The sequence below is a fragment of the Centruroides sculpturatus genome, unplaced genomic scaffold (genome assembly GCF_000671375.1).
Source record: "Centruroides sculpturatus isolate CEXI.00-Female unplaced genomic scaffold, Cexi_2.0 scaffold777, whole genome shotgun sequence".
Lineage (NCBI taxonomy): Eukaryota > Metazoa > Arthropoda > Arachnida > Scorpiones > Buthidae > Centruroides > Centruroides sculpturatus.
The window spans coordinates 360740-373761 of NW_019384982.1; the positions used below are offsets into that span (position 1 = coordinate 360740).

General features: G+C 30.0%; 1 protein-coding gene across 1 annotated transcript in view; it reads left to right on the forward strand.

Annotated features, from left to right (window-relative positions):
- The window catches only part of LOC111632807 (nucleoprotein TPR-like), an 82907-nt gene that overhangs the window by 65020 nt on the left and 4865 nt on the right, over positions 1-13022 (forward strand). Inside the window, exons 14-16 of the mRNA XM_023377333.1 lie at positions 2631-2784; positions 7460-7617; positions 11345-11423. Coding sequence (XP_023233101.1) covers positions 2631-2784; positions 7460-7617; positions 11345-11423 — 391 coding nt within the window. The remainder of the gene's footprint in view (positions 1-2630; positions 2785-7459; positions 7618-11344; positions 11424-13022) is intronic.

The following is a 13022-nucleotide window of genomic DNA, read 5'->3' on the forward strand; positions in this document are numbered from 1 at the left end:
CAAATGCTAACAGCTTGAATAAGATGTCAGTAGTTGCATTTTTATGACTTCTAATAGTTGAATAAAAAATTCTGTGTTGAAAATACTGTTGAATTTCAACTTTGTCATATTTTAAATGATTTCAAAGAACTACACACAGAATATTATTTAAAAATATCTGTATCTTGTCATTTTTAGTAAAACTTTATTCATTAGAAGTCTTTGCCACTTAACCACTCAGCAGTGAGTGATGAATATATTCATCAAGGGCAATCATGTGGCAGTGGTGAGGGTCGAATTCTTTTGAGGGGCATTGCCAAAAACTAGCCTAAAACTACTGTGAAAAAAAATTCACATAAAAAATCAATTATGTAACAATAAAAAAAGGCTTTTCTTTACTAGACATAACTGTTTACAAAATTTTTTTGAAACAGTAATGAGTGATAATGCGTGAAAAAATACTCTAAAAATTTAGCACGTTTATTCTCCACTACTAAGGGGAGCACAATACCTGACTATTCCACTGTTGAAAGATTAATATCATTAAAATAATCATGTTGTAGCAAAATTCAAATTTTTCTCTCATAGACTAGATCACAAAGTATCTAGATTTGAAAATAAAAGTATATCAATTATTTATCAGATTGATACAGGGTAGGGTAGGGAGATGGGAGATTATAAAAGCTCAATAACTCAGCGAAATAGTTTATTTAAGAAATTACAAGTATCATCATAAAGGTAATGAAAAAATATTTTACTTTTTGAAAAAGACATCTTTGAGTTGACCTCCATTAGACTGCACACATGCCTCTATTCTCGAGCACATATCAGCTTTTACACACCACAGCATTTTCAACCAGATTCAGGTTATTTCTTTATTTCTGAGTTTGAGTTTGGTGATATTGTTTGGGTAGTTAATGTACACCTTGCTCTTCAAATATCTCCACAAAACAAAGGAAAATCATACAGCAAGAAATCAGGCAATCTTATGGACCAAGAAATGAAAACTGGAAACAACTGTCTTACAGTAATTGTGGATATTTTAGCTGTGTGAGCTGCCACTCCATATTGTTGGAGCCATGTCTGATCATTAACAACAGGATATCCAAATCTGGTTAATTCTTGTGTCAGAATTGTCTCAATCATGTGGGCATAGCAAGCTGATGTAACAGTTGTCAATTTTTGGTGAAAATGTGTCTTTATGCAAAATGCATTATATCTTTCTGTTTGAAATGTTTAACAAAACAGCAAGGTGGCATGCAGACAGCCAAACACTATGTTTGATGGCAGCCCTCATATTCATAATATTTTCTGGGGTACATAAGTTCTCACTGCATCTGGACTTTACTTTTTCAGTGCTGAACTAGTTTCCTCAAAGTTCTTAATTCATATAATGGCATGTCTGGATGGCACTGGATTATTTTGATGGATGTTGAAGTAGCAGCAAAATAACTGTTGAGTGGCCATGATACAATTATTACTTTTACAATATGTCTTAACCTGTCCTGTGGTATTCCCAAAATATCTTAGGTCAAAACATAATGACCCTGACTGGTGGACCCGAGATATCTCATTTCTGCATAGACATTTTTCATTATGTCTATTTTGTTTGTGGAAAATAAAAAAATAATTTTGGACAATGCAATAGCCACAATTATTTTTTTCTAAAACATGTAATTTTTGTTAGGCATAGACAAAAATTCAATGTGAAGCGACACACATCAGAGAAAAATTTCAACGTGGGATAGGTTAATGCAAACACATTTTCCATTAAGGCATACTATAAAAGCATATTATAAGACACTTCTTCACTAGTTCATGATTACCAAATGCTACACTCTTGATAACAGGATTGGTGAGTAAGCTAGTGCCATCCCACAAGTGTGCTGGAAAAATCAACTTAGAAAATCTCCCATTTCTCTGTCCCAACTCATATTATAAAGTTCATAATCTGATATTATATTTAATTACTTACTTAAAAGAAATTTATAAGAAATTAGATTTTTAAACAGAATTCTATGTATAATTTATTTGCTTGAAAGAATATATTGAATATTTCAGTATTTATTTTCAGAAACTATTTAAAAGAATCAGTTATGTTGTTCTCAGTTCTTTAAACAATATTCCTCAAAGTATTAAAAACACCTTTAAGTAAATAATGTATTTTTAGACTTATATTTAAATACTCAATTTCATGCTGATTATTAAAACACTGAATTTAATTATTTATTTGAATTAAATAGAAATGATCATCATGTCTAAAAAAATGGCAGAAAATCATTGAAGTTCTGAAATGTTGATTTCTCTGAAGATCTTATAACTATAATAATTACTAAGACTTACTGTTATACTAATGTAAAAAGTATTATTAAATTTATGTGCTCATTCTTTTTTATATTAATCAGTATTTCTTTCATCATTGTAAACAAAGGCCAACTATTGATATTTTGCTATATTTGACAGCTACTATACATTGTCATGATAACAGATTTATAATAAAATATTTCATATATTAAAAAATCTTTGATGTATAAGATAAAGAAGATAAAAATGAATCCAAATTATGATGATTTTTATAATTAATAACTTGAATTTAATAAATAAAACTAAAAATTAATGATGTAAAATAAAAATGTAATGGTTATTTACAGGACAGTTGAACTACATCAAGAATTGGAGACATCTGTATTACAGCTGCAGGAATTGCAGAATGAAAGATCAAAACAGACTGAATTAATTGAATCTATTGTTCGTCAGAGGGACATGTATCGTATGCTGTTGTCTCAGTATCAAAATCATTCTCCAGTAAGTTGATTACAAATACTTTTACATTTATTTTGTGTTTGAAAATCTTTATTAAAAGACTTGTGGATATTTTTGAAAGTCAAAATAATAATACTTTGATAAGTTTGGATAATTCTTTTGTAAGATGGATAAAAACAAATCATATGAATGTAACAGATTTATCTACGATGGATGTTTAATGAAATTAATAGGAGCCATATTCAAGACTAAGTCTGAATTTGTTTATGAAGGTAGAAAAAAAGTTTTCCATCATTTTTATCTAATTAAATTACAGATAAAATTGTTGAGCAGTATAAATGCTAATGAAACACTTAACAGTTTTTATTAACTTTGTTTGTAAAAATATAACATGAAATGTTTGATTTGTAATTGCTTCCTGCTATCTTGAAATCAAAAATGTTATGTACATGTGCTGCACGAGTGTATTTAAGATGATTTAATGACACACTTCATCTGTTGGCTTCTCTTGTTCCAATAAATTCACTATTTATCACACCGGAACTACTAAAAAATTTACACACCTGAACCATTTACGGTGTGATCACGCAAAAAATCGCTAAACAAACGTTTTCGAACCCCTTATGGGTTCTGCTTCAGGTTCCAATCAGTTTCTATAAAGACGTTCGATATCCGTTAGAAGTAGAAATTCGTTCGATCATGTCGTTTAAAGCTTGAAAATTCAAGCTTTTTTGCATTTTGAAAATTCAAGCAATTTTGAAAATTCAAGCTGGGTTCGAAAACATTTGTTTAGCGATTTTTTGCGTGATCACACCGTAAATGGTTCAGGTGTGTAAATTTTTTCTCTTGTTCATTCTTTCAAAAATATTTTAATTGAAATTTGTCAGTATTGCTGATTATTTTGTAAATTCTGTTTTTTTTTTTTTTTAGAGTATTTGTATTTGTTGTTGATGGAAATTGTCATCATTACTTGTTTACCAAACAATACATTATCTCTTCCTCATAACTGTAGACATGGTGTTATTTTGATTTTAGGAATTTTCCATTATGAAATGCCAACAATTGAGAAATATACTTGAAATAATTTAAAAATTTATTTAATATGTTGAAATTGATTTTATTTTATTTATGCTTGAAATAAAAACTGTAAATAAGGATTACATTTATACACAGGATAGTGAAAATACATTAAAGAGATGATAAGTAAGATCCTGGACTAATTCAGTTTTATTTAAAATAATAGTCTGTGATAAGAAAATTAATTGCACCTCACACCAAATAATGATCTAGAGTAATGTTATGATGTAATGTATTCTGTCTTATGGCATTAAAGTCAATGTTTTATTCAAAATTGCAAATACTTGCAATAGTTTACAACTGTTCTCTTCAGGCTGATTCAAGTAGACTGAAATTAAATGGACAGCTTTTTTTTTACATTTGAGCTGTGCTTGGCCATGTTTAAATTTTGATAGCTCAAATATTTAAAAGAAAAAAAAATGTTGCTTTCATGTTCTGTATTAAGTTTATTTAAATATGAAAAAATTTTGTTAATTTCATTCTAATTGAATCAACCTGAAGAGGATAGTTGTAAACTATTCAAAGTACTCACAATTTTGAATAAAATGTTGGTTTTAATGCCACAAGATAGAATATGTTACATCATAACATTACACAAGATCTGATACAAAGAACAAATCACTTATTGCTATCTAATGAGAAATTTGATAAACGTATGGAGTTTTATTAGTAGAAAAGAACAGCTCAACTGCAAAATATTCCTTCTATTGACAGCATGTTATAATTTATTAAAAAATAACCATTTTAAAACAATGAAGTAAGCAAAAGTATATTTTAATACAGTATTTTGTAAATAAGTTGTAGAAATCAATAACTATACTTCTTTTTCTTTTTTTGAATTAAAATCGCTCATGTCATAACAATAAATTATTTAATATTATGTTTTAAATTGTATTGATTAATGAAATGATTTTCAATAAAATCAAATGTACTCAGAAGACTCTTTTCACCTGTGTGCAGTGTGAGGACAGTTAGGCCCACTCATGTTGTCAGTATATGGCTTACATATGTCTAAGAGAGAATAATTGTGAAAATTTCTTCTCCTGTTAGGTCCTGACACCAGTTAAGATAGTTATCTGCATCTTTACTTGTGATTAAGAAGATAAAGATACATCTAATAGGAGGGTTTTGTGGTTCGAGTTGATAGGGGTTGGTGCTTTCGTCAATAGTAGTCCAGCTTTCAATCAACATCAAATAAACAAATAACAAAAAGTTTAATGAGTAAGATAAAGCCTTTGGGCAAACACATACAAGGAGGTTAAAATTGACAAGCTAGCTACTTAATCGCTAATATACTGAGAGAGAAAGTTTATATCAATCTAAGCATAATACCTTGTGTATACAGGTCAATGTCTTCTTGCTAGCTGATTCAGAAGAGGGAATGGTGAGGAGAATCTTCTCTCTGGAAGTTTGAACTTGATGGAGACAGTCAATAGCTGGTAGATGGGAGAGTTGATGAACTAAAGCACTTTCCTAGAAGCTTCTAGGAAAGTGCTTTAGTTCATCAACTCTCAGGACAAACACTTTCCTAGAAGCTTCTAGGAAAGTGTTTGTCCTGACTGGGACAAACACTTTCCTAGAAAAAACTAGAAAAACTAGAAAAAACTAGAAAAACACTTTCCTAGAAGCTTCTAGGAAAGTGTTTTTCCTGAGACTGGGACTTCTGCCCTTTTTTATGTATGGCTCCCCTCCAATTGGGGTGTAAGTTTTTCCTATGAGATGAGATGCATAAGCTGCATCACACAGGCAATGGGTGAGACAACTACAAATGTATTATCAGTGGGCAAGATAAGATCTCTCCACAGGAAATAAAAACTTCCCTTTGTTATCTGTTTCTCACAAACGGATAGAATAGTCTGTGTTGGGTTTCTCGCACAAAGCTAGGGAAATTTCCAACCTTAAAGAGAAGCTCTTGTTCTGTCTCCAGCTTCTCACAGCTGAAATTTAACAGAAATTTAAAATTGCTAAGTAAAATTTAAAATATTAAATATCACTAATAGATTATAAATATTCAGGTTTCTGTTACGCTTTTAAATATTAAAATTATTGGAAACTGGAGTTTGAATTGTTTTAGTTTACAGGTAATAAAATTAGATTGTAATCTAAGGTATCTTACCAAAACACAAAATTAAATCAACTGAATAAATTTAAAACAAAAATCTGTTTTTATCCAGCATAAATTAAATAAACTTGCATTTCAATCATTGGCCATGTTTAGGTTTTGGATTGTAGAGTTTAAAATACAAAGTTATGTGGGAACATGAAAGAGCAACAATAAACAAATGAACATCAACATTGTAATGTCTTATCTCTTTCTATTAAGAGCCCAGATAGTTTCCTAACAGTGCATTACATAAACAAGGGTTCAGTTAGTGCTAGGTCTGGGCTTAATTAAAGTGGGCAATAAGTAATAAAAAAAATTGTTAATGAATGAAAACCTGGAATAATTACAATGTATAATAATGAAAATATTTATTCATTAGTCTTAAGCCTGAATATGTACAATAATGAAATAAGTAGGCAAAAAATTCAAAATATAATAAAAAGATTTTTTTTTTATTTGATAAATTATGTACAATAAACTTTCCCGGACATTCGGGAACTTAAAACATGAATTATAACTATCTTATAATTATCTCCATAAAACTGACAAGAGAAATTTCAAATGTATTGAAAATTCACAGTTTAATTTTACTAATAAAGTCGCCTAATCGTCACCAAAAACTTTTATGTTGTCAATGAAACTTGAAAGCCTTGCTTTAACCTTGCTTGATCCTTAGTTTTGCCTTGTTCGAGCCTTAGTTTCACCTTGTTTTATAGTTTAGTTGTGGTGAAGTTACATGTTTATACATACTTAAATGGCTAACATTTGGTAATTTTAGTAATCTTTCTTAAGTCATATCATTGCCCTTACATTTTAATCATTTGTAAATTTTTGGGTGACAATTTGGGATGGGAGATCATTCTTTTAACTTCCTGAGGAATTCTTCCCAAGATGCTGTTTCGGGTTCAGTGACATAATAGGTTTCTGCCAGCAGTCATCATAGTAAGGTGGATTTTAGAATTTTGAATTTTGTTTGGGTGAGGTGTGAGAGTCTTTCCTTAATGAAAATAAAGTACCCAAAATAAGTAAGAAAAACAAAGTAAAAAGTCCCCAAACAAAAATAGAATGGGTTGAAACTGACTCCTTACAACATTTATCTTTTTTCCTTATATACCTGAATACTATACATTTAAACTTATTCAGAATCTAAAACATAAAAAGTTATTAAAGAATTGTTTAAAACTCATCAAAAATTTTAGTAATCTAGCACAGCTTTAATGATCTAATGAGTTTTGTTTTGAATTGTTTTATAAGTTATTACATTATTTTGAAATATAAAAGATAATTGTAATTCTTGATTTCATTTCTACAGATTAATGTTTTGTTAAAATGATAGTTTATCTTTAAATATTTATTATTTAACTTTCCAAACTTTAACAAATGTGTGTGTATAGTTGTTATTATTTTATTAGTAACTTATTAACTCTATATTTTGAAACATACTTGAAATAATAATTACAAAAGTAAATTAATATAAATTTAATTTTAAAATTTATTTTTGCTTGAAAATTGATAATACAATTTTGATAATTTTAGATTATTTCAAATTCTGTTATTTCAACATTGCCTGTGACAACACCTAATATATCACCTCAGAAAGCAGATGATTCAAATATTCAGGAAACAAAAACTGCCTTTATTCAGTTACAGAAGGAATTTGAAGTTTATAAAAAAGAAAAAGCTGAAAATACGCAGTAAGTTTATAAAATTATTTTTATAAGTAAAGCAAATATTAAATTTAAATGATATATTGGGTCGTTCAGAAAATAATTTCGTTTTTTTTTACCACTAGAGCGATTAGTCGTATTTTTCCCGCCATTTTCATTCTAAACCATATTATCATTATATATTTTGACAGCTAGCATTTTAAGGCTTATTTGTAAAAAATTTTGTTTGATTTTGTGCAATTGTTTATTTTTTGTGTCCCATCAAATACAGAAAATCGAAAGCAGCATTCTCAGAATATTTTGCTCTTTTATTACCAAAAAGGTAAGAATGCTGTTCAAGCGAGAAAAAAATTGTGTGACATGTATGGAGAAGATGTATTGACAAAACGACAATACCAAAACTGGTTTACAAAATTTCATTCTGGCAATTTCAATATTGAAGATGCACCACATTATGGATGGCCAGTTGAAGCCAATGAAAACAAAATAAAGGTACTGATTGAAGCAAACTGCCGAATAACAACACGTGAAATCACTAAGAGATTAAATTTGTCAAATTGAACCATTTATGATTACTTGAAACAAATTGGTTTCATTTCAAAGCTCGATATATGGGTTCCACATGTTCTTAAAGAGAAATGCTCTCTCTCTTTGGTGGGATTTTAAGGAAATTTTTTTTTTGGAGCTTTTACCAGACAATTTAGTAATTGATTTGAAAGTGTACTGCCATCGAGTAACCAAATTGAGTAATATCATCAAACAGAAAAGGCGGTCAGAATTGATCAACAAAACAGGTGTTTTACCACGATAATGTCAAATTTCACACAAGTTTGGTAACTCTTCAGAAACTGTTATAACTTAGATGGACTTAGATGTTATAACTAATAGCGGTATACGTTTTCTGCAGATTAATTTGGGAAAACGAATTGCAGCAACTTCCCTTCTTGCATCTATCTGCCACAAATATGATTTTATTTTAATACAGGAGCCTTATTGTCTGCATAATAACCCGGCTTACTTACCAACCCGTTATTCAATACTTAAAGGCACTGAAAATTATCCATGGGCAATTAATGTTATTACCAACACAAATTTTACCATCCTTCATCACAAGATCTTGTCGAATGAACACATTGTATGCAATGAAATTTATTTTAATANATGGATAACAACATTTTTTGTAATATTCATTGATTTATACAATTCTAATAATTTTTGCTCCATGTAGGGTCTCAACTGTCAGCTATGAAAAATTGGAAATTATTTTCCAAACAACCCAATAATTACTCATATTATTGTATGAGATGATGTACTTAAAACTTTATGCAGAATAGTCAAAATATGGTATTGAGCTGATATGAATGACTAGAGTCTTTACATTTAATACAACTTACAAATATTACATTTGGTTTTAATTATGTAATTGCTTTAAAATTTGTCAACTTAAAAATCTGAATTTGTTTTTTAATTTTGTTAATATACTTTGTCATGTTAACAGAAAGAAACTGTTATTTTTTTTTTATAATGAGATGCAAATAGAGAACTAAGCATTTATTTATGTTAAGATTAGTTATCAATAGATGGAAAATTATTAGGAAATAAGTGATAGAAACTGTAATAAATAAATTGTTTTTCCAGTATATAATCAACTCTATGAAAATCTGATACAATAATAAAGCCAACCACTGCCATATACCATTGGGCCTATAACAGTTATAATAATAATAAATTACCAAACCATTTGACTCTAGAGGAAGGTATTAGGTGCCATTGTGTAATAAATTTAATAATTATAATTACAGTAGTCACCACTGAACTTAGACCAGGCTGCATTTAACATGTCATCCAATAAATAGGTTTAAAAAAAAAGTAACTTTGATTCATTGCATGAATGCTTTACATAATTTAGAACAAATATACCGTAATTAATCTTTATTTTTGCTAAATATCAACTTGATATCTTGCAGTTTAACAAGATTGAGCCAGTGAAACTTGAGTCACAGGCATCAAAAAACATAGACTACTGCACATTTAATATTTTGTTGCATCACCTTTGCGTCCAAAACACCTTCCATATGTTTCAGCATGCTGTTGACTAGGTGTTCACATTCATCTGCTGTTACGGAATTACAGATAGCTAAGATGGAAGCTTTTAGTCCTTCAACTGTCTGAGGGCATGTTTTTCACAGACGTTTCTTCATAATGTTCCATACATTCTCAATTGGTGAAAGATCTGGGCTGTTGGATGGCCAACAAACAACTTCTATGTTCTTTTCTGCAAGCTACTGTTTTGTTTTTCTGCTTCTATGACATGTGGCCCCATTCTGCTGGAAAATGCATGTTCTATTTAGATATAGCTTTGCTATGGACAGAAGTAAATACTGTTGTAGAATGTTAATGTATTGCTCTGAAGCAAGTGTTCCATCAACAAATGTCAACTGACCCATACCACTGGCGCTCATACATCCCCAAACCATCAAGTTGGCAGAAACGTCACTGAATGGTATAACAAAGATGGCTCATTAGATTCACTGGCAGATCAAAGGACACATTTGCTTTTGTCTGTTGCTGATAATTCAAAGTTTGATTTATCAGACCACAGAATTTCATGCCACTTTTGTTGAGGCCAGGAAAGATGTTCTTTGGCTCACTGTACCCATTTCTTCTTTTGATGTGCTGTTAGCAAAGGTTTTTCATGTGCTGCATAGGACTGGAAATGCGTTTCCAGTTCTATGCAGTCTCCTGCATGTTGTCGAAACAGATACATTTTTTTCAGTTGCATCATTCCATATTATAGTTACATTCTATATCTGTGGCACAACAATTGTTTTTTTTTGATTCTTTTAAAACTCCTATCATCAACTTTTGAAGTTTTTTGCTGATGTCCAGCAGCTTTGTTAGGTATAACATGGCCGTGGTTAGTGTAATAAACAAAAATCTGGTGCACTGTTGTCTTGCTTAGCATTACTCTTTTCTAATAGCTCTCTCAGACATGCCACGACTTTGTTTAGCAATGATAGCATTTCTTAAATATTCTGAAACAGCTTTTCCACTGGTCATTGTAGACAAAATGCAAAGGCTTGTAAATAAAACTAAAAAAGCACCTTATGTCATTTACAGGATTACTGCAGGCTAAAGTGAGGCTAAAATAATCATTTATTTCAGAAATACTGAAATTGTAACATTATTTAAATGCAAATTATCAGCTGATCTATGTTCATTGACATCGGTGGCACAGCAGTCTATGTTTTTTGATGCCTGTGACTCAAGTTTGACTGGCTCAATTTTGTTAACCTTGCAAGATATCAAGTTGATATTTAGCAAAAATAAAGGTTAATTAGTGTATATTTGTTCTAAATTATGTAAAGCATTCATGCAATGAATCAAAGCTACTTTTTTTTTTAAACCTATTTATTGGATGACACATTAACTGCGGCCTGGTCTAAGTTCAGTGGTGACTACTGTATAATTATTAAATACAAGATGGCACCTAACACCTCTCTCTAGGGTCAAATTGTTGGGTAATTTATTATTATTATAGCTGTTATATAGGCCAATAGCATACAGCAGTGGTTGGCTTTATTGTTTTTCCAGTTTTAATACTAGATTATGAAACTAAAATTAAAACTATATACATGTTTTCATTATATCATTTTTATCTAATTTTATAATCCAAATGAACTTATATAAGTATAAAATTGTGATTATGGTAAATATTATTTATTTGCTTATTATTATAAAATATTTTTTTTAGAATGTTAAATGAACAGATAGACAAGCTTCGTGATGAAATATCTGAACTGAGAGTACAAAATGCAAAGCTATCTTCACAGGTACAGTGATGTTTATACAATAAATGAAAAATAATTTTATGAATTTTTTTTTATTTTGACATAAACAGGTATGTTTACATGTTGTACTTACTGGCAATATATGAAAACCCAAATAAAATTTTTTTTCTTTTTTTTGTTTAGAGAAATACAAACAAATATGCTTTTTAAGAGTACTTTTGCTCAATATAAGTGCGATTCTTCAGTTACAATTTTGAACAACAAGAACAGAAATGTTTGGAGAATATATCTTTGAATTTTAATTTTAAAAACGTTTTATTTGCCAGCAAATAATAGAAGAAAAATGGCACAGATGGGGAGCAATGTATAAAGATTTGATTGGTAGAATGAGTGCAACATTATTTTAAGGCATGAAAGTACTGCTAACACATGAGATAAAGATTAAACATTGGTTGATATATAGGATTGGATTTTCATATATTTATGGTTTTGAGTTAAAAGAGTTTTGTTGAAGTGCTTCAAGTCTTTTAGATTTTTTACATTATCCCGTACTCTTTCTCTCATCTTTTTGCAGTCATTACTCGGGAAAAAAGCTGCTGGCTTTACTGTGGATCTTTTTCTTTACAAATACTTTACTGTATGGAGAATTTTTTATTTTGAAGCCTGAGCTAAGGTGTCAGTATAGTGGAAAACTTTGCTGTCATTTATTATAGAAATCTCACACCTCAACTAGCTCTAGTTTGTTCCATGTGAGGTTCTTAGAGATGGCAAATTTATCACTGGATAAATCATGAAATACCTTGTTAGGTGGAATAGAGAATATGTTGTAACCCCTAGGTATCAGAAAGTGAGGTGAGATGTGAAAGTAGGAAGTGTGTGTGTTGTATTTGATTGTATACTTCATAGAATACTGTGTGATAACTGCTGGGTTTAAAAACAGCATTTAATGTTTTCCAATTCTACTTGTAAAAGTAGGTTATTGGAAAAGAAATGAAAAAACTCTTATGAGGGATAGTATGGTCATCAATATATGGGGTTTACACTAGAAAGATAATGCTGTCAGTAACATAAGGGTTGCTGTGGATTTGTGGTAAAAGCTAAATATCACTCCTGGTGGTTTTCTTGTTATGCAAAGACCCAGGAAACTTAGGCTACCATTATCCTCTTTTCCTAGAATGAAATTAATATAAAATTGACAGGAACTCAACACATTTAAGAAGTCACTGAATTTGGAATTTCTCTAATGCCGTAATATCAGAGTGTCATCCATATAACTAAAATATGCTAGTGGATATCTTATTGCAAGTGGTACATTGACAACATAGGACTCAATAGCTGTAAATACTATTTCAGTTATTATTACTGACAGAGGCAATCCCATTGGTAATCTTAATTTCTGAAGATAGAATTTTCCATTGACCTATAAGTAATTTGAGAAACAATGCTTATATTGGACAAGTGTGCTCTTAAGAAGTGTGTTTATATTTCTCTCTACAAGAAGAAAGAAAGTTTGTTTAACGTTATCACAACTTTTGGTTGGTTTATGATTGTTGCAACATGCTGGTTCAAACTTGGTTTATATATTAAGGTTTCTTCCAAATTCAAACATCATATTTTGAAGAAGTCTCCTTGCTTAGTTAT